Source organism: Macaca nemestrina, chromosome 20 (assembly GCF_043159975.1).
Source record: "Macaca nemestrina isolate mMacNem1 chromosome 20, mMacNem.hap1, whole genome shotgun sequence".
In the NCBI taxonomy this organism is placed as follows: Eukaryota; Metazoa; Chordata; class Mammalia; order Primates; family Cercopithecidae; genus Macaca; species Macaca nemestrina.
The window spans coordinates 59,673,536-59,692,800 of record NC_092144.1 but is presented as its reverse complement, the minus strand read 5'-3'; the positions used below and the strand labels follow the sequence as shown (position 1 = coordinate 59,692,800).

At 53.8% G+C, this 19,265-nt stretch overlaps 1 protein-coding gene across 8 annotated transcripts; it reads right to left on the bottom strand.

Annotated features, from left to right (window-relative positions):
* Positions 1 to 543: 543 nt before the first annotated feature.
* On the bottom strand, positions 544 to 18,442 carry LOC105497197 (Fc gamma receptor and transporter). Of its 8 annotated transcripts, XR_011617784.1 has the most exons (9): positions 17,488 to 17,913; positions 15,997 to 16,083; positions 14,920 to 15,189; positions 14,567 to 14,842; positions 12,862 to 12,947; positions 6,283 to 6,401; positions 2,045 to 2,314; positions 1,253 to 1,369; positions 544 to 867 (listed from the first exon to the last, which is right to left on the bottom strand). XR_011617784.1 is itself a non-coding variant. In XM_071087474.1 (7 exons), the coding sequence occupies exons 2-7, from the start codon at positions 16,067 to 16,069 to the stop codon at positions 758 to 760; spliced, it is 1,098 nt and encodes a 365-aa protein (XP_070943575.1). In that variant the 5' UTR covers positions 16,070 to 16,083; positions 18,425 to 18,442; the 3' UTR covers positions 544 to 757. The 8 variants fall into 8 exon arrangements, 7 of the variants coding, with proteins under 7 accessions (XP_070943575.1, XP_070943572.1, XP_070943571.1 ...); XM_071087474.1 differs by lacking the exons at positions 6,283 to 6,401; positions 12,862 to 12,947; positions 17,488 to 17,913 and adding an exon at positions 18,425 to 18,442 and having other exon boundaries at positions 14,920 to 15,171; XM_071087471.1 differs by lacking the exons at positions 6,283 to 6,401; positions 12,862 to 12,947 and having other exon boundaries at positions 17,516 to 17,838.
* Between the last annotated feature and the right edge of the window lie 823 nt (positions 18,443 to 19,265).

Here is a 19,265-nt window from a genome sequence, read left to right as displayed (position 1 = left end):
CCGAGATCAAGCCACTGTACTCCAGCCTGGCAGCGTGGGCTATAGAGCAAGATTCCACCTCAAAAAAAAAAAAAAAAAAAAAAAAGAACAGGCTGGGCGCAGTGGCTAACACCTGTAATCCCAGCACTTTGGGAGGCAGAGGCAGGTGGATCACCAGGTCAGAAGATCGAGACTATCCTGGCTAACATGGTGAAACCCCATCTCTACTAAAAATACAAAAAATTTTCCAGGTGTGGTGGCAGGCACCTGTAGTCCCAGCTACTTGGGAGGCTGAGGCAGAATGGTGTGAACCCAAGAGGTGGAGCTTGCAGTGAGCCAAGATCACGCCACTGCACTTCAGCCTGGGCAAACAGAGCAAGACTCCGTCAAAAAAAAAAAAGAAAGAAAGAAAGAAAAAGAAAATACATGACCTGATGTATAAAACTGGCAGGTTCCCCTGTGGCAGCATGTTACCTGTAGGAGAGATCTGAGTCTCAGCGGCCATTCAGTCCCCTGATTTATTCCCTTACCTCCCCTGCCTGAAAAATGATGAGAACACACTGATTCGGGCCCAAACTTGTGTTATATTATCGAGGTGGAAAAGAGCCATATGTATTAGGAGGGGAAACTGAGGCAGACCACAGGATGGGGCTCCAGAGGGAGGACAACAGGGCCCAGGACCCCTTCTGGAGGCTCAGAGATGCCAGTGTTCCAGGAGGTCTCACAGCATGAAAGGGGCCTGACTACATTCGCTTTTAGCAGTCGGAATGGCAGATAGTCAGGCAGTGGCTGGGATCACATTTATATCCTTCGAATCAGCATCCTGGGCCTCCCCCGGGGTGGGCAGGAGGGACCCGGTGTCATCTCCATGGAGGGAGATCCAAGGGGCTGTGGAGAGAGAGGGGGAGGTCATCAGAATCTCTGAGGTGCTCTGGGTCTGACTGGCATCCCCCATTTCTGTGTGTGTCTCACACACACTCCCTCAGTCTCTAACCCCTTCCTTCTGGGCCTGTCTCCCCTTCTCCCAATTTTCCATCCCCCCTCTTTCTACATCTTTGCCTCCCTCCTCGGGGTCTCTGTCTCCCCCTTCCTCTGTCCCCTCTCTCTGTGCCTCTGTTCCCCCGTCTCTGGGTTTCTGTCTCCACTTCTCTCTGGTCTCTGTCCTCCTCTCTTTGGGTCTGTCCCCACACCAGGTCTCTCCTCCCAGGTCTGTGTGCCCCTCTCTTGGGGTCTCTGTCCCTCTCTCCAAGGCTCTTCCTCCCGCTGCCCACACCTGGCAGCCCACTCCTCATCCTTCTCCACAACAGAGCTCCTCCTACAGCCGCTGCCGTGAGTAGCAAGACACCGATGACGATTCCCACCACGAGCACCGAGGACTTGGCTGGAGTTTCTGCAGCCAGAGAACGCTGTGAGATGTGGAGCAGCCCGTCCACCCCCACCCAGTCAGGACACAGCACTGGGGGGTCCCAGTCCCTCCCAGCCTCGGAGATCCCAGCACCAAGTGTCTGATGGACAGAGGCAAGGCCAGGCGGGCGATCTCGGCAGGGTGCCCCCAGGCTGGATGTAAGAACCAGCCACAGCACGAGCGGCCGCCGCGGTCACACCGGCAATGGACCAGCAGCGGCAGGGTGGGGCTGTCCCGGCGCAGCGGGGAGAGGCAGGCAGAGCAGTGGGAAGTCAGCCTCATGGGCCCCGGCAGTAGCAAGGCAGCAAGTGGTCAGTCTTGGTGAGGACGGGCATAGCAGACAACGAATGGTCAGATTCCAGGAAGACCGGCAGCTGCAGCAGCAGCAGGATGGAAGACGGTCAGACTCAGGGAGGACTGGCCATGGTGGTTAACAGCTCTTCAGACTCAGTGAGGCCAGAAGCAGCAGGACGGAAGGCAGTCGGCCTTGGGAAGGACAAGGCATCAGGCTTTGGGGGCACTGAAAGGCGCGAGGCACAAGGCAGTCAGATTCAAGGAGATGGCAGCAGCGGGGAGGAAGGTCAGACTCAGGAAGGACCGGCGCAGCAGTGAGACAAGGCAACGGGAAACCAGGAGCATCAGCACCGGGCGGGGCCTCACCCAGCTCCACCCTGAGGGGCTGCGCCAGCCCCGCGTGCTGCACGATGCAGCAGTAGTGGTGCTCATCGCCACTTTTGACTGTTAGTGACGACGAGGCGTGGAAGGAGCCGTCACTGTTGGGGCCGAAGTCGCCCTGTCCGGTGCCAGCGGCCATCCCATTCCGCAGGAACCGCAGTTGCAGTTCCGGAGGGTAGAAGGAGAAGGCGCTGCAGGTAAGCACGGAAAAGCCAGGGTTGCCGGGTCGGGCCTTCAGGCGCATGGAGGGGGGCTCTGCAGGAAACCAGGCAGACAGGTCTAAGCCCCGAGCCCACCACTCCCAGGGCCAGGGCTGGGTAATGACAGAAAGAGGCCTCCATGTTTGCAATGTGCTAACCCCGGATAATGTGGTGGTAAAAGAGGAGGCGCTTCCCAGGTGACAGAGACTGAACCTATCCACCCTGAAGGTGTCCCCTCAAGATGTCACCTCCCTGGGCTGGGAATGGTGGCTCAGGACTGTAATCCCAACACTTTGGGAGGACAAAGTGGGTGGATCACCTGGGGTCAGGAGTTTGAGACCAGACTGGCCAACGTGGTGAAACCCCATCTCTACTAAAAATACAAAAATTAGCTGGGCACCTGTAGTCCCAGCTACTCAGGAGGCTGAGGCAGGAGAATCGCTTGAACTTGGAAGGCAGAGGTTGCAGTGAGCTGGGATCGCGCCACTGCACTCCAGCCTGAGTGACAGAGCGAGACCCCGTCTTGGGGAAAGGAAAAAAAAAAGATAGAGGATAATTATGAAAAATTCCATACTAACACATTTGAAAATTTAGATGAACTGAACACATTCTTGATAAATACAACCTTCTAAACTGACACAAGAGGAAATTTAAAATGTCAGCAGTCCTGTAAGTATTTCCTTTTTTTTTTTTTTTTTTTTTTTTTTTTTTTTTTTTTTTTTTGAGACGGAGTCTCGCTCTGTCACCCAGGCTGGAGTGCAGTGGCCGGATCTCAGCTCACTGCAAGCTCCGCCTCCCGGGTTCACGCCATTCTCCGGCCTCAGCCTCCCGAGTAGCTGGGACTACAGGCGCCCGCCACCTCGCCTGGCTAGTTTTTTTTTTTTGTATTTCTTAATAGAGACGGGGTTTCACCGTGTTAGCCAGGATGGTCTGGATCTCCTGACCTCGTGATCCGCCCGTCTCGGCCTCCCAAAGTGCTGGGATTACAGGCTTGAGCCACCGCGCCTGGCCCTTTTTTTTTTTTTTTTTTTTGAGACGGAGTCTCGCTCTGTCGTCCAGGCTGGTGTGCAGTGGCAGGATCTCTGCTCACTGCAAGCTCCGCCTCCCAGGTTTAGGCCATTCTCCTGCTTCAGCCTCCCGAGTAGCTGCAACTACAGGCGCCCGTCACCATGCCGATAGATTTTTGTATTTTTAGTAGAGATGGGGTTTCACCATCTTAGCCAGGATGTTGGTCTCAATCTCCTGAACTCGTGATCTGCCCGCCTCAGCCTCCCAAAGTGCTGGGATTACAGGCATGAGCCACCACGCCCGGCCTTTTTTTTTTTTTTTTTTTTCTGAGATAGAGTCTTGCTCCGTCACCCACACATGATCTCAGCTCACTGCAACCCCCGCCTCCTGGGTTCAAGTGTTTCTTCTCTCTCAGTCTCCCGAGTAGCTGGGACTACAGGTGCACACACCACCACACCAGGTAATTTTGTTTTTAGTAGAGACAGGGTCTCACCATATTGGCCAAGCTGGTCTCAAATTCCTGACATTGTGATCTACCCACTTCAGCCTCTCAAAGTGTTGGGATTACAGGCGTGATGCACCGTGCCCGGCCTATTTAAAATGTTTAATCTGCCGGGCGCGGTGGCTCACGCCTGTAATCCCAGCACTTTGGGAGGCCGAGACGGGCGGATCACAAGGTCAGGAGATCGAGACCACGGTGAAACCCCGTCTCTACTAAAAATACAAAAAATTAGCCGGGCACGGTTGTGGGCGCCTGTAGTCCCGGCTACTCGGGAGGCTGAGGCAGGAGAATGGCGTGAACCCGAGAGGCGGAGCTTGCAGTGAGCCGAGATCGCGCCACTGCACTCCAGCCTGGGCGACAGAGCGAGACTCCGTCTCAAAAAAAATAAATAAATAAAATGTTTAATCCATAGTTTAAAACTTTCCGAAAACTGGCCAGGCGCGGTGGCTCAAGCCTGTAATCCCAGCACTTTGGGAGGCCGAGACGGGCGGATCACGAGGTCAGGAGTTCGAGACCATCCTGGCTAACACGGTGAAACCCCGTCTCTACTAAAAAATACAAAAAACTAGCCAGGCGAGGTGGTGGGGGCCTGTAGTCCCGGCCACTCGGGAGGCTGAGGCAGGAGAATGGCGTAAAAACCCAGGAGGCGGAGCTTGCAGTGAGCTGAGATCCGGCCACTGCACTCCAGCCTGGGCGACAGAGCGAGACTCCGTCTCAAAAAAAAACAAAACAAAACAAAACAAAAAAAACTTTCCGAAAACTAAAATTCCAGGTCCGGAAGACATCAATTAGTGAATTCTTCCAATGTAGAAATGATTCTACTCCTACGCAAACTCTTCAGGCAATAAAACAGAGGAAACACTCTCCCAGCATATTTTATGAGGTCAGCATCATCTTGACAACAAAGGACATTATAAGAAAGAGAACTTAAGGCCAATGTCTCTCATAAAAATAGATTCAGGATGGGTGCAGTAGCTCACACCTGGAATCCCAGCATTTTGGGAGGCCAAGGTGGGCAGATCAGGAGGTCAGGAGATCAAGACCATCCTGGCTAACACAGTGAAACTCCATCTCTACTAAAAATACAAAAAAATGAGCCGGGTGTGGTGGCGGGCGCCTGTAGTACCAGCTACTCGGGAGGCTGAGGCAGGAGAATGGCGTGAACGCGGGAGTCGGAGCTTGCAGTAAGCCGAGATCACACCACTACTCTCCAGCCTGGGCGACAGAGTGCGACTCCATCTCAAAAAAGAAAAAAAAAAAAAAAAAGCTACATCAAATCAAGAGTGAGGTACTGACACTAAGTCCAATAATCAGCAGAATAGGAGAGGGTCAGAAGCAGATCCACACCTTACACACAAAACACACTCCCCTGCAGTCCAGTGAGGGAGAGGGGATGATGGTCTAGCAACAAATGATGCTGGCTGGACATATGAACCTCAACTCCTACCCTCATCATAACAGGCAATTAACTCAAAATCAATGGTATCACTAAATGTGGAAGCTATTCATCAACTAAGCTTCTAGAAGACATAGGTGAATACCTTTCTCGGAGGAAAGATTCCTTAAAGAGAATACACAACAAAGCTACAGAATCAAAGATAAAATTGAGCTTTATAAATTAAAATTTATAAACTTGGGGCCAGGCACAGTGGCTCACACCTGTAATCCCAGCACTTTGGGAGGCTGAGGCGGGTGGGTCACAAGGTGAGGAGTTCAAGAGCAGCTTAGCCAATATGGTGAAACCCCATCTCTACTAAAAATACATAAAATTAGCTGGGCATGATGGCAGGCGCCTATAGTCCCAGTTACTCAGGAGGCTGAGACAGGAGAACCACTTGAACTCGGAATGCGAAGGTTGCAGTGGGCAGAGGTTGCACCATTGCATTCCAGCCCGGGCGACAGAGCAAGACTCCGTCTAAAAAAAAAAAAAAAAAAGGCCGGGCGCGGTGGCTCACGCCTGTAATCCCAGCACTTTGGGAGGCCGAGGCGGGCGGATCACAAGGTCAGGAGATCGAGACCATCCTGGCTAACTCGGTGAAACCCCGTCTCTACTAAAAATACAAAAAACTAACCGAGCGTGGTGGCTGGCGCCTGTAGTCCCAGCTACTCGGGAGGCTGAGGCAGGAGAATGGCGGGAACCCGGGAGGCGGAGCTTGCAGTGAGCAGAGGAGATCGCGCCACTTGCACTCCAGCCTGGGCGAGAGCGAGACTCCGTCTCAAAAAAACAAAAAAAAAACAAAACAAACAAAAAAAATTCATAAACTTTATAAAATGTATAAATGGAAATAGATAAACTGAACTTCACCAAAATTAAGAATTTTTGTTCATCCAAAGGTTTCGTTAAGGGAGTGAAAAAACGTTGGGTGCAGTGGTCTCACGCCTGTAATCCCAGCACTTCGGGAAGCTGAGGCAGGAGGATCACTGGAAGCCAGGAGTTCAAGACCAGCCTGGGCGACATGGAGAAACCCGTCTCTGAAAAATTTTAAAAATTAACTACGTGTGGGGGTACACACCTGTGGCCCCATCCCTTCAGGGAGGCTGAGGTAGGAAGATCGCCTGAGCTTGGGAGGTTGAGGCTGCAGTGAACTCTAATCCCGCTACTGCACTCCAGTCTAGGCAACAGTGCAAGTGCCTGTCTCAAAGAAAAAAAAAAAAAAAAAAAAGCGGGTGCGGTGGCTCATACCTGCAATCCCAGCACCTTGGGAAGTCAAGGCAGAAAGATCCCTTATGCCCAGGATTTCTATTTTTTGGTTTTTTTTTGAGATGAAGTCTCTTTCTGTTGCCCAGGCTGGAGTGCAGTGGCACGATCTTGGCTCACTGCAACCTCTGCCTCCCGGGTTTAAGCAATTCTCCTGCCTCAGCCTATCAAGTAGCTGGGATTACAGGCGCCCACCACCACACCCGGCTAATTTTTGTATTTTTAGTAGAGACAGGGTTTCACCATATTGGCCAGGCTGGTCTTGAACTCCTGACCTTGTGATCCGCCTGCCTCAGCCTCCCAAAGTGCTGGGATTATAGGCATGAGCCACCAGGCCCGGCCAAACCCAAGACTGCTAGGCCAGCCTGGGCAACAAAGTAATACCCCATCTCTATAAAAAAATAGAAAATGTTAGCCAGGCATGGTGGCGTGTGCCTGTAGTCCCTGCTACTTGGAAGGCTGAGGCGGGAGGACTGCTTAAGCTTGGGAGTCCAAGGCTACATGGAGCTATGACAATGTCACTGCACTCCACTTCAGTCTGGGTGACAGAGCAAGATCCCAGCTAAAAAAGAAAAAAAAAAAAAAGGCAAAGATTTCAGCAACTGCCTAGGTCTGGGCATTACTGCCCAAGTTCCCTTCGGGGAGGGTAGATCTGGACAATCGTGGGTCTTGGCTGGGATCGTGGTTTTGGTTGCTCAGCAGAAAACATTTGCTGCTTGAGGAAAGCCTAGCAGCTTCTCTCTCCTGGAGCTGCCTCTCTGGCAGGTTGGCAGAATTTGCTGCACAGTCAAGTGGAAGGGAGGGCCAGGCTGACCGCCATCAGCAGTTCTGGCTTCTGCTTTATGTTTTTTTTTTGTTTTTTTTTTTTTTTTTTTTGAGACGGAGTCTCACGCTGTTGCCCAGGCTGGAGTGCAGTGGCGCGATCTCGGCTCACTGCAAGCTCCGCCTCCCGGGTTCCCGCCATTCTCCTGCCTCAGCCTCCTGAGTAGCTGGGACTACAGGTGCCTGCCACCGCGCCCGGCTAATTTTTTGTATTTTTAGTAGAGATGGGGTTTCACTGTGGTCTCGATCTCCTGACCTTGTGATCCGCCCGCCTTGGCCTCCCAAAGTGCTGGGATTACAGGCTTGAGCCACCGCGCCCGGCCTGCTTTATGTTTACTATTCTTTTCAGCAAATCTGTATCTTCCTGTTTCGCGCTCAAAGCCGCGTGCCTTTAGCCTCCAAGGTAGCTCCAATATAAACTAAATCCAAGCACAGAAAATCTGTCTGGCCTTTGGTTCTTTTTTTTTTTTTTTTTTTTTTTTGAGACGGAGTCTCGCTGTGTCTCCCAGGCTGGAGTGCAGTGGCGTGATCTCGGCTCACTGCAAGCTCCGCCTCCCGGGTTCACGCCATTCTCCCGCCTCAGCCTCCCAAGTAGCTGGGACTACAGGCGCCCGCCACCACGCCCGGCTAGTTTTTTGTATTTTTAGTAGAGACGGGGTTTCACCATGTTAGCCAGGATAGTCTCGATCTCCTGACCTCGTGATCCACCCGCCTCGGCCTCCCAAAGTGCTGGGATTACAGGCTTGAGCCACCGCGCCCGGCCTGGTTCTGTTTAACAAAATACCAAACCAGGCCAGGCATGGTGGCTCACATCTGTAATCCCAGCACTCAGCGAGGCTGAGGCAGGCGGATCACCTGATATCAGGAGTTCGAGAACAGCTTCGCCAACATGGTGAAACCCCGTCTCTACTAAAAATATAAAAATTAGCTGTGCATGGTGGCGCATGCCTGTAGTCCCAGCTACCCTGGAAGCTGAGGCAGGAGGATTACTTGAATCTAGGAGGCAGAGGTTGCAGTGAGCCGAGTTCATGCCATGGTATTACAGCCTGGGCAATAAGAGTGAAACTCCATCTCTCTAAAAAAAAAGAAATCCATCCTGGCCAACATGGTGAAACCCCGTCTCTACTAAAAATACAAAAAGTAGCTGGGTGTGGTAGTGTGCACCTGTAATTCCAGCGACTAAGGAGGCTGAGGCAGGAGGATCACTTGAACCTGAGGGGTGGAGGTTGCAGTCAACCGAGATCATGCCCACTGCACTCCAGCCTGGTGACAGAGGGAGACTCCCTCTCAAAAAAAAAAAAAAAAAAAAAAAGGCCAGGCGCGCTGGCTCATGCCTGTAATCCCAGCATTTTGGGAGGCCGAGGCAGGTGGATCACAAGGTCAGGAGTTCAAGACCAGCCTGACCAACATGGTGAAACCCCATCTCTACCAAAAAAATACAAAAATTAGCCGGGCATAGTGGCATGCGCCTGTAATCCCAGCTACTCAGGAGGCTGAGGCAGGAGAATCGCCTGAACCTGGAAGGCAGAGGTTGCAGTGAGCCGAGATCACACCACTGCACTCCAACCTGGGCGACAGAGCAAGACTCCATCTCAAAAATAAATAAATAAATAAATAAAAAAGATTAAGGCAGTGGCCATGGCTGTCCGCTAAAAGCATCAGGAGAAAACCTGACAGAGAACTTTGTAACACCCGAATCCAGTGGTCCGCAGAACAGCACAGAAGCGAGCAGATATTTGCAGCCTATGCACACAGACATAACCACCAACTACCCAGAAAGTTTTTTTGTTTTGTTTTTTTTTTTTGAGACGGAGTCTCGCCCTGTCGCCCAGGCTGGAGTGCAGTGGCGCGATCTCCACTCACTGCAAGCTCCGCCTCCTGGGTTCAAGCCATTCTCCTGCCTCAGCCTCCAGTACAGCTGGGACTACAGGCGCCCGCCACCTCGCCCAGCTAATTTTTGTATTTTTTTAGTAGAGACGGGGTTTCACCGTGTTAGCCAGGATGGTCTCGATCTCCTGACCTTGTGATCCGCCCGTCTCGGCCTCCCAAAGTGCTGGGATTACAGGCGCCCGGCCGAAAGTTTTCTTGCCATAAAAACTGAACCAGAATCTGATCAAGCTTGCAGATCGAGCTGCTCCTTTAAAGAAGAGAAGGAGGACTATGCCCAGCAACATCAGAGGATGCAAAGGGTAAAATCCAGTCTGAGGGAAACTCAATAGGACATAAACGGACTTTCTGCAAACCACAATTACGAGGGGGAAAAAAAAAAAAAGAAAATGGGAAACCTGTAAATCAAAAGACACTCAAGATCACAAGTAACTCAAATTACCTCAAAATGAATCACAGACCTAACTGTAAAATGCAAAACTTTAAAACTCTTAAAATACACAGGAGAAGATCTAGCTGATTTTGGGTTTAGTGCTTACTTCTGAGATAAGACACCAAAAGCATAATCCATGATTAAAAAAAAAAAAAGAATAAACTATTTTATCGAAGTTAAAAACTTTTTCTTTCTGAAAGGCACAGTTAAAACAATGAAAAGACAACTTAGAGAGTGTAAGGAATATTTGCAAAACACCCATCTGATAAAAAATTGGAATCCAGCCGGGCACAGTAGCTCACGCCTGTAATCCCAGCACTTTGGGAGGCCGAGGTAGGCGGATCATGAGGTCAGGAGTTCAAGACCAGCCTGACCAACATGGTGAAACCTTGTCTCTACTAAAAATACAAAAATTATGGCCAGGCACAGTGGCTTATGCCTGTAATTCCAGCACTTTGGGAGGCCGAGGAGGGCGGATCACGAGTCAAGAGATCGAGACCATCCTGGCTAACACGTGAAACCCCATCTCTACTAAAAATACAAAAATTAGCCAGGCGTGGTGGCAGGCGCCTGTAATCCCAGCTACTCAGGAGGCTGAGGCAGGAGAATCGCTTGAACCCGGGAGGTGGAGGTTGCAGTGAGCTGAGATGGCACCACTGCACTCCAGCCTGGGCGAGAGAGCAAGACTCCGTCTCCAAAAAAAAAAAGAAAACAAAAATACGGCTGAGCGCGGTGGCTCATGCCTGTAATCCCAACACTTTGGGAGGCCGAGGGAGGTGGATCACCTGGGGTCGGGAGTTCAAAACCTGCCTGGCCAACATGGTGAAACTCTGTCTCTATTAAAGATACAAAAAATAGCCAGGCATGGTGGTGTGTGCCTGTAATCCCAGCTACTTGGGAGGCTGAGGCAGGAGAATTGCTTGGACCCGGGAGGCAGAAGTTGCAATGAGCCGAGATCGTGCCTCTGCACTCCAGTCTGGGCGACAGAGTAAGACTTCGTCTCAAAAAACAAACAAACAAAAAAATAGCTGATGGCGTACACCTGTGGTCCCAGCTACCGGTGAGGCTCAAGTGGGAGAATTACTTGAGCTCAGGAGGTTCCGGCTGCAGTGAGCTATGATTGCACCACTGGACTCCAGTCTGGCAACAGAGCAAGACCCTGTCTCAATTTAAAAAAAAAAGAAGGCCGGGCGCGGTGGCTCACGCCTGTAATCCCAGCACTTTGGAAGGCTGAGGCGGGCGGATCACAAGGTCAGGAGATCGAGACCATGGTGAAACCCCGTCTCTACTAAAAATAGAAAAAATTAGCCGGGCGCAGTGGCGGGCGCCTGTAGTCCCAGCTACTCGGGAGGCTGAGGCCGGAGAATGGCGTGAACCCGGGAGGCGGAGCTTGTAGTGAGCCGAGATTGCGCCACTGCACTCCAGCCTGGGCGACAGAGCGAGACTCCGTCTCAAAAAAAAAAAAAAAAAAAGAAAGAAAGAAAAATTCAACAATCAGAAAAAGACACTGAAAAGACAACAAAATGTGTGGACCTTGCTGGATGCTGATTCAAACTTTAAAAAACATTTACAGGCCGGGCGCCGTGGCTCACGCCTGTAATCCCAGCACTTTGGGAGGCCGAGACGGGGAGATCACGAGGTCAGGAGATCGAGACCATCCTGGCTAACACGGTGAAACCCCGTCTCTACTAAAAAATACAAAAAACTAGCCGGGCAAGGTGGCAGGCGCCTGTAGTCTCAGCTACTCAGGAGGCTGAGGCAGGAGAATGGCGTAAACCTGGGAGGCAGAGCTTGCAGTGAGCTGAGATCCGGCCACTGCACTCCAGCCTGGGTGACAGAGAAAGAGACTGTCTCAAAAAAAAAAATTTACAGTCAGGAAAATGTGAACAAAAACTAGACATCTGATGCCATTAAGGAGTTACAGTTAATTGATCGTAGGTGTGATAATGGTTTTGGTATTAATTTTTTTTACATGCCCTTACCTAGTAGAGTTACATACTAAAGTACTTATCAACAAAACACTCTGGCCGGGCACCGTGACTCTTGCACTTTGGGAGGCCAAGGAGGGTGGATCACTTGAAGTGGAGGGTAGCTGGGATTACAAGCGCCCACCACCGCACCTGGCTAATTTTTGTATTTTTAGTAGAGATGGGGTTTCACTATGTCGGCCAGGCTTATCTCAAACTCCTGTTAAGTGATCTGCCCACCTCAGCCTCCCAAAGTGTTGGAATTCAGGCATGAGCCACCGCGTCTGGCCACCATATTGTTTTTCTTTTTGAGACAGGGTCTGGCTCTGTAGTCTGGGCTGGAGTGCAGGATTGCAATCACAGTTCACTACTGCCTCAAACTCCTGAGCTCAAGTGATCCTCCCACCATAGCCTCCCCAGTGGCTGGGACTAGAGGCACATACCACCATGCCAGGCTAATTTTTTGAGTTTTTAGTAGAGATGAGGTCTTGCTATGTTGCCCAGGCTGGTCTTGAACTCCTGGGATGAAGCAATCCACCTGCCTTGGCCTCCCAAAATGCTGTGATTACAGGCATGAGCCACCATGCCTGGTCCTTTTTATACTATTGTGTCTACTTAAGTGTGGTTTGAAACTTTCCCTACTTAGGCCAGGTGTGGTGGCTCACGCCTATAATCCCAGCACTTTGGGAGGCCAAGGTGGGCGGATCACGAGATCAGGTGTTCGAGACCAGCCTGGCCAGCATGGTGAAACCCGTCTCTACTAAAAATACAAAAGTTAGCCAGGCAGGGTGGTGCGTGCCAGTATTCCCAGCTACTCGGGAGGCTGAGGTAGGAGAATTGCTTGACCCTGGGAGGTGGAGGTTGCAGTGAGCCAAGACTGTGCCACTGCACTGCAGCCTGGGCAACAATGCAAAAGTCTGTCTCAAAAAAAAAAAAAAAAAAAAAGGCCGGGCACAGTGGCTCATGTCTGTAATCCCTGCACTTTGGGAAGCCGAGGCAGGCGGATGACAAGGTCAAGAGATCAAGACCATCCCGGCCAACATGGTGAAACCCTGTCTCTACTAAAAAAAATACAAAAATTAGCCAGGTATGGTGGTACGTGCCTGTAGTCCCAGCAACTCGGGAGGCTGAGGCAGAAATCACTTGAAGCTGGGAGGCGGAGGTTGCAGTGAGCCGAGATTGCGCCATTGCACTCCAGCCTGGGCGACAAGAGCGAGACTCCATCTCAAAAAAAAGGAAATTTTCCCTCCTTAAAAAAGAAAGAAGACGATCAAAGAAAAACTACCTGGTTAAGTCTCAACTTCTCCTTTGTGGCACTTGGAATGAACATCTGTGCAAATCCCCAGCCGATATCTATCTTTGTCCAGCAGCCTGGAAGCCACAGAGGGTGAACGTGTGTCACTTCCCTCTTTGCTCAAGGCCCAGAGTGGCGTCCCAGAGCGGCGTCTGGCAGTGCAAATGCTCTTGGCCAACAGTTGAATGAATGGGGATCTGGGGCCGCTGGGGAGGAAACAGTGAACTCTGCCCTACAGAGCTGAGAGAAGGCTTCTCAGAGGAAGTGATATCCAGCCCCGACCTTGAAGAATAAGGAGGGCTGGAGTATATGCAGAGAGGGGGAAGGGTGGAACAGAGAGGGGCCGGGGGAACTGGATGAACAAATGCTCAGAGGGAGAAGATTGCTCATGTTGGGTGGCTGGAGCCTAGACTCTGACAGCTGTGTAGAGACAAGTGCTGCTGCGTGGGTCTGACGAGGGCATTAAGGCAAGGAAGGCCAAGCACAGTGGTTCACACCTGTCATCCCAGCACCCTGAGAGGCCAAAGTGGGAGAATCACTTGAGGCCAGGAGTTTGAGTCTGGCCTGGGCAGCACAGCGAGATGCCATCTCTACAACAAATTTTAAAAATTAGCCAGTTATGGTCAAATGCGGTGGCTCACGCCTGTAATCCCACCACTTTGGGAGGCTGAGGTGAGTGGATCACTTGAGGTCAAGAGTTTGAGACCAGCCTACCTAACATGACGAAACCCTGTCTCTACTAAAACTACAAAAATTAGCCAGAGATGGTGGATGTGCCTGTAGTGCCAGCTACTCATGAGGCTGCAGCAGGAGAATCGCTTAAACCCAGGAAGCAGAGTGTGCAGCGAGCTGAGATCACGCTGCTGCAGACTAGCCTGGGAGGCAGACTGTGCGGAAAACTAAAAAAAAAATTAGCCGGTTATGGTGGTATGCACCTGTAATCTCAGCTATTCAGGAGGCCAAAGCAGTAAGACTGCTTGAGCCTAGGAGTTCAAGACCAGCCTGGGCAACGTAGTGAGACACTGTGTCTACAAAAATTAAAGTCAGCCAGGTGTGACGATGCTGTGGTCGCAGCTACTTGGGAGGCTGACGTGGGAGGATTGCTTGAGCCTGGGAGGTTCAGGCTGCAGTGAGCCGAGATTGTGCCACCACACTCCAGCCTGGGTGACAGAGAATCTGTCTCAAAAAAAAAAAAAAAAAAAAAAAGACAGCCAGGTGCGATGGCTCACGCTTGTAATCCCAGCACTTTGGGAGGCTGAGACGGGCGGATCACCTGCGGTTGGGAATTTGAGACCAGCCTGACCAGCATGAAGAAACCCTGTCTCTACTAAAAATACAAAATTAGCCAGGCATGGTGATGCATGCCTGTAATCCAGTTACTAGGGAGGCTGAGGCAGGAGAATCACTTGAACCCGGGAGGCGGAGGTTACAGTGAGCCGAGATCACACCATTGCACTCCAGCCTGGGCAACAAGAGTGAAACTTCGTCTCAACAAAAAAAGGCAAGGAAGCCAAGAGTTTGTCTTGGGGGGCGCTGGGGAGCCATGGGAGGGCTGAATGTAGAAGAACCCCTGAGGAATGGGGGCAGAGCGTGGGCTGCAGTGGGAGGCTGACTGAGGGTCCTGACAGGGGAACTGAGGCAGGTGGGCGTGATGGCAGAGAGGACAGAACAGCCTGTGGCTGCAGATCCGGCTCACCCTTCCACTCCAGGTTTCCACGGCCCCTCTCCAGGTGCTCCCGCAGCCGGTGTGGGCAGGAGAATAGCAGGAAGGTGAGCTCCTTGTTGGCCGCCTTGTCCTGCTGCTGCCACCGCTGACTGATAGCCAGGGCCTCGGGCCAGTCCCCACCCCAGGTGCCCTGCTTGAGGTCGAAATTCATGAACTCCTCGCCGTTCAGGGCGAACTTGGCGGTGGGCACCGAGGTGTTGTCAGGGCTCAGTTCACAGCCCAGCAGGCCCTGCAGAGTGTAGGGGCCTGGGGCGCCCACACACATGTAAGTGGGGCCCAGGAGCATGGACCCAGCCCCTTGCCCCTCCGGATTCGAATCTCACCTTTTCCCCCCAAAGCTTTGAAAGCTTCCAGAAAGAGCTTCTCCTTGATCCTCAGATCTGTGGTCTCTTTCTCCCAATACCAGGACACTTGGTTTTCCCAGACCCAAGCTCCACAGGGCTCCGCCTGGCCCCTCAGGCTGTCGTAGCTCAGGTACTGCTGCGGGCCCAGCCAGCCGGACACCCAGAAGGCAGGCGTCCCCGGGGCAGGCGAGGACACCGCGGTGAGGTGGTACAGGAGGGAGAGGTGGCTTTCTGCAGACAGAGACAGAGCTGAAGGGAGAACATGGGCGGGGAACTAGATTGCAGTGGGACAGATATCCAGGGAGGGAGAAGAATCTATTATGGAGAGGGAAGATTCAGAGGGAGGGGACAGAGACCCAGAGAGAAAAAGGGACAGAGACCCAGAGAGAGAGGGAGACAGAGACAGAGACCCAGAGAGAGAGAGAGAGGACAGAGACCCAGAGAGAGAGAGACAGAGACCCAGAGAGAGAGACAGAGACCCAGAGAGAGAGAGAGAGATGGACAGAGACCCAGAGAGAGAGAGAGAGAAGGACAGAGACCCAGAGAGAGAGAGAGAGAGGACAGAGACCCGGGGGGGGGGGGACAGAGACCCAGAGAGAGACAGACAGAGAAGGACAAAGACCCAGAGAGAGAAGGACAGAGACACAGAGAGAGACAGAGACCCAGAGACAGAGGCCCAAAGAGAGAGGGACAGAGACCCAGAGACAGAGACCCAGAGACAGAGGCCCAGACAAAGAGAGAGGGACAGAGACCCAGAGAGACAGAAAGACAGGGACAGAGACCCAGGGAGAGAAACAGAGACCCAGAGAGAGAGAGAGAGAAAGGGACAGAGACCCAGACAGAGGCCCAGAGAGAGAGAGGGAAACAGAGACACAGAAGCGACAGGTGGTTCTCAGCCTCAGGCCCAGCAGGAGACGCTGAGAAAGTGAACTGAGCGGAGAAGGCAGCGCCCGGGACTCGCGGGGAACTCGGGTCCCGCTGGCTTCGCCCCTGCCTGCCTGGGGCCGCCTCCCACCGCCCGCCTGCAGCAGGGCCCCGGCCCGCAGCGGCCCTCACCTGCGCCCAGGCTCCCGGGCAGGAGAAAGAGCAGGAGCCCCAGCGCCCAGGGCTGAGGCCGCGGGACCCTCATGCTGAGAGGACGACCTGGGGCGGGAGGGGGCACGTGACTCCTCCCGACCCCCGGCCCGCCCCTTCCTCCCGGGGTACCAAGGGCAGGGCCGGGACCAGGACGCCGAGGAGGGGCTCTGCGGGCTCGGTCCAGACTGACAACAATGCCCTCCTCCTACCTGAAGAACTTTCACCCCTGAACTGGATCTCAGTTAGTTAATTAATTACAGAAACTTGATAGGCTGAGAGTCCCGGCCCCGAGCTCGGTCACGCCCCTTCCGTCCCCCTCAGGTCCCAGCCCCTCCTCCCTCGGACCCAGGAGTCCGGGCCCCCAACCCCTCCACCCTCCGACCGAGGAGTCCGGGCCCCCAACCCCTCCACCCTCCGACCGAGGAGTCCGGGCCCCCAACCCCTCCTCCCTCGGACCCAGGAGTCCGGGCCCCCAACCCCTCCTCCCTCGGACCCAGGAGTCCGGGCCCCCAACCCCTCCACCCTCCGACCGAGGAGTCCGGGCCCCCAACCCCTCCACCCTCCGACCGAGGAGTCCGGGCCCCCAACCCCTCCACCCTCCGACCGAGGAGTCCGGGCCCCCAACCCCTCCACCCTCCGACCGAGGAGTCCGGGCCCCCAACTCCTCCACCCTCCGACCGAGGAGTCCGGGCCCCCAGCCCCTCCACCCTCCGACCGAGGAGTCCGGGCCCCCAACTCCTCCACCCTCCGACCGAGGAGTCCGGGCCCCCAACTCCTCCTCCCTCGGACCCAGGAGTCCGGGCCCCCAACTCCTCCACCCTCCGACCGAGAAGTCCGGGCCCCCAGCTCCTCCACCCTCCGACCGAGGAGTCCGGGCCCCCAGCCCCTCCACCCTCCGACCGAGGAGTCCGGGCCCCCAGCCCCTCCACCCTCCGACCGAGGAGTCCGGGCCCCCAACTCCTCCACCCTCCGACCGAGGAGTCCGGGCCCCCAGCCCCTCCACCCTCCGACCGAGGAGTCCGGGCCCCCAACTCCTCCACCCTCCGACCGAGGAGTCCGGGCCCCCAACTCCTCCTCCCTCGGACCCAGGAGTCCGGGCCCCCAACTCCTCCTCCCTCGGACCCAGGAGTCCGGGCCCCCAACTCCTCCACCCTCCGACCGAGAAGTCCGGGCCCCCAACTCCTCCACCCTCGGACCCAGGAGTCCGGGCCACCAGCCCCTCCACCCTCCGACCGAGGAGTCCGGGCCCCCAACCCCTCCTCCCTCGGACCCAGTGTCCAGACCCCCAGTGCCTCCTCCCTCCGTCCCAGGCGTCCAGGCCCCCAGCCCCTCCTCCCTCAGAACCAGTGTCGAGACCCCCAGCCCCTCCTCCTTCAGACGCACTGTCCAGACCCCCAGCCCCTCCTCCCTCAGGCCCAGGGGTCCAGGCCCCTCGCCCCTCCTCCCTCAATCGGGGCCTGGTCGGCTCACGTTCCCTTCAGCCTCGCTCCCTTCCTGCCTGCGGCCCTGGCCGGCTCCTGGCTCCCGTGACTGGAGACCCCAGTTCCTCTCTCACATCCTGTGGGAGGCTGCTGCTCCCTGACTCCAAGAACATCCAGCCCCACCCCCCCCAGTTGCAGGGCACACCCCAGGCCCTAGGCCCAGCCTCTGTTTGTTTCTCAAAACGCTTGTGGTTCTTCTTTTTCCCCTTCTCTGTGGTTCCCGTTTTTTTTTATTTTGAGGGTGTCCGCCGCCCAGGGAATTCTTGACAAAGCTGGGAAAGGAACCGGATGCCTTCGAAGTCCACAACTTGGAGGTCTCTGGATCCTCCTCCTACCCTTTTGTATCCCTGTGACCTTCCCTAGCGCTGGCTGTTAATCAAAATCTTATGGAAGCCTCCCTAGTTCCTCCTTCAAGCCCTTCCCCCGACATCCCGTTAGAAAGGTCCTGCAGGTGCTCTTTAATATCCTTCTGCTGGCCGGGCGCAGTGAGTCACGCCTGTAATCCCAGGACGCTGGGGGGCAGAGGCGGGCGGATCACGAGGTCAGGAGTTCGAGACCAGCCTGGCTAACACGGTGACACCCCCGTCTCTACTAATAATACAAATATTAGACCGGGCGCGGTGGCTAACGCCTGTAATCCCAGCACTTTGGGAGGCCAAGGCGGGCGGATCACGAGGTCAGGATGATCGACACCATCCTGGCTAACACGGTGAAACCCCATCTCTACTAAAAATACAAAAAATTAGCCCGTCGTGGTGGCGGGCGCCTGTAGTCCCAGCTACTCAGGAGGCTGAAGCAGAAGAATGGGGTGAACTCAGGCGGTGGAGCTTGCAGTGAGCAGAGATCGTGCCACCACCGCACTCCAGCCTGGGAGCGAGACTCCCTCTCAAAAAAAAAAAAAAAATTAACTGGGTGTGGTGGAGCACCTGTAGTCCCAGCTGCTCTGGAGGCTGAGTCAGAAGAATTGCTTGAACCCAGGAGGTGGAGGTTGTGTAGCGGGACGAGCCACAGACAAAACTCCTCAGACACCGGATTAAAGAAGGAAGAGGTTTTTTTTTTTTTTTTTTTTTTTTTTTTTTTTTTTTTTTTTTTTTTGAGACGGAGTCTCGCTCTGTCGCCCAGGCTGGAGTGCAGTGGCGCGATCTCGGCTCACTGCAAGCTCCGCCTCCTGGGTTTAGGCCATTCTCCTGCCTCAGCCTCCTGAGTAGCTGGGACTACAGGCGCCCGCCACCGCGCCCGGCTAATTTTTTGTATTTTTAGTAGAGACGGGGTTTCACCGTGGTCTCGATCTCCTGACCTTGTGATCCGCCCGCCTCGGCCTCCCAAAGTGCTGGGATTACAGGCGTGAGCCACCGCGCCCGGCGGAAGAGGTTTTTTATACAGCTGGGAGCGTCAGCAGACTCGCGTCTTAAAAGCCAAGCTCCCCGAAAAAGAAATACTTGGCCTTTTTAAAGGCTTACGACTTTAAGGGGTCCACGTGAAAGGGTCGTGATAAATCGAGCAAGTGTGGGAAACGTGACTGGGGGCTACGTGCATCAGCTAACAGAACAAAAAGTTTTACAATGCTTTTTTTTTTTTTATACAGTGTCTAGGATTTACAGATAACACAAGTAGTTTAGGCCAGGGGTTGATGTTATTATTATTACTTTTTTTTTTTAACTCCTAGGGCCGGGTGGTGGTGCCAAAGTTGTCTGGCTATTTATCTTACTTTTGTTTCTTTCTCTCCTTCCTCCTGTCTTGTGAACTAGGCAAGGTGGGGGGAGGAGG

Excerpts from the sequence above, each read along its gene's own strand:
- LOC105497197 (XM_071087471.1), bottom strand. The coding sequence starts at position 16,069 with ATGAGGGTCCCGCGGCCTCAGCCCTGGGCGCTGGGGCTCCTGCTCTTT. Across the intron at positions 15,190-15,996 it reads GCCCGGGAGCCTGGGCGCAG|CTCTGTCTCTGTCTGCAGAA; the intron begins GTGAGGGCCGCT and ends TTCTCCCTTCAG. Across the intron at positions 14,843-14,919 it reads CAAAGCTTTGGGGGGAAAAG|GCCCCTACACTCTGCAGGGC; the intron begins GTGAGATTCGAA and ends TGGGCGCCCCAG.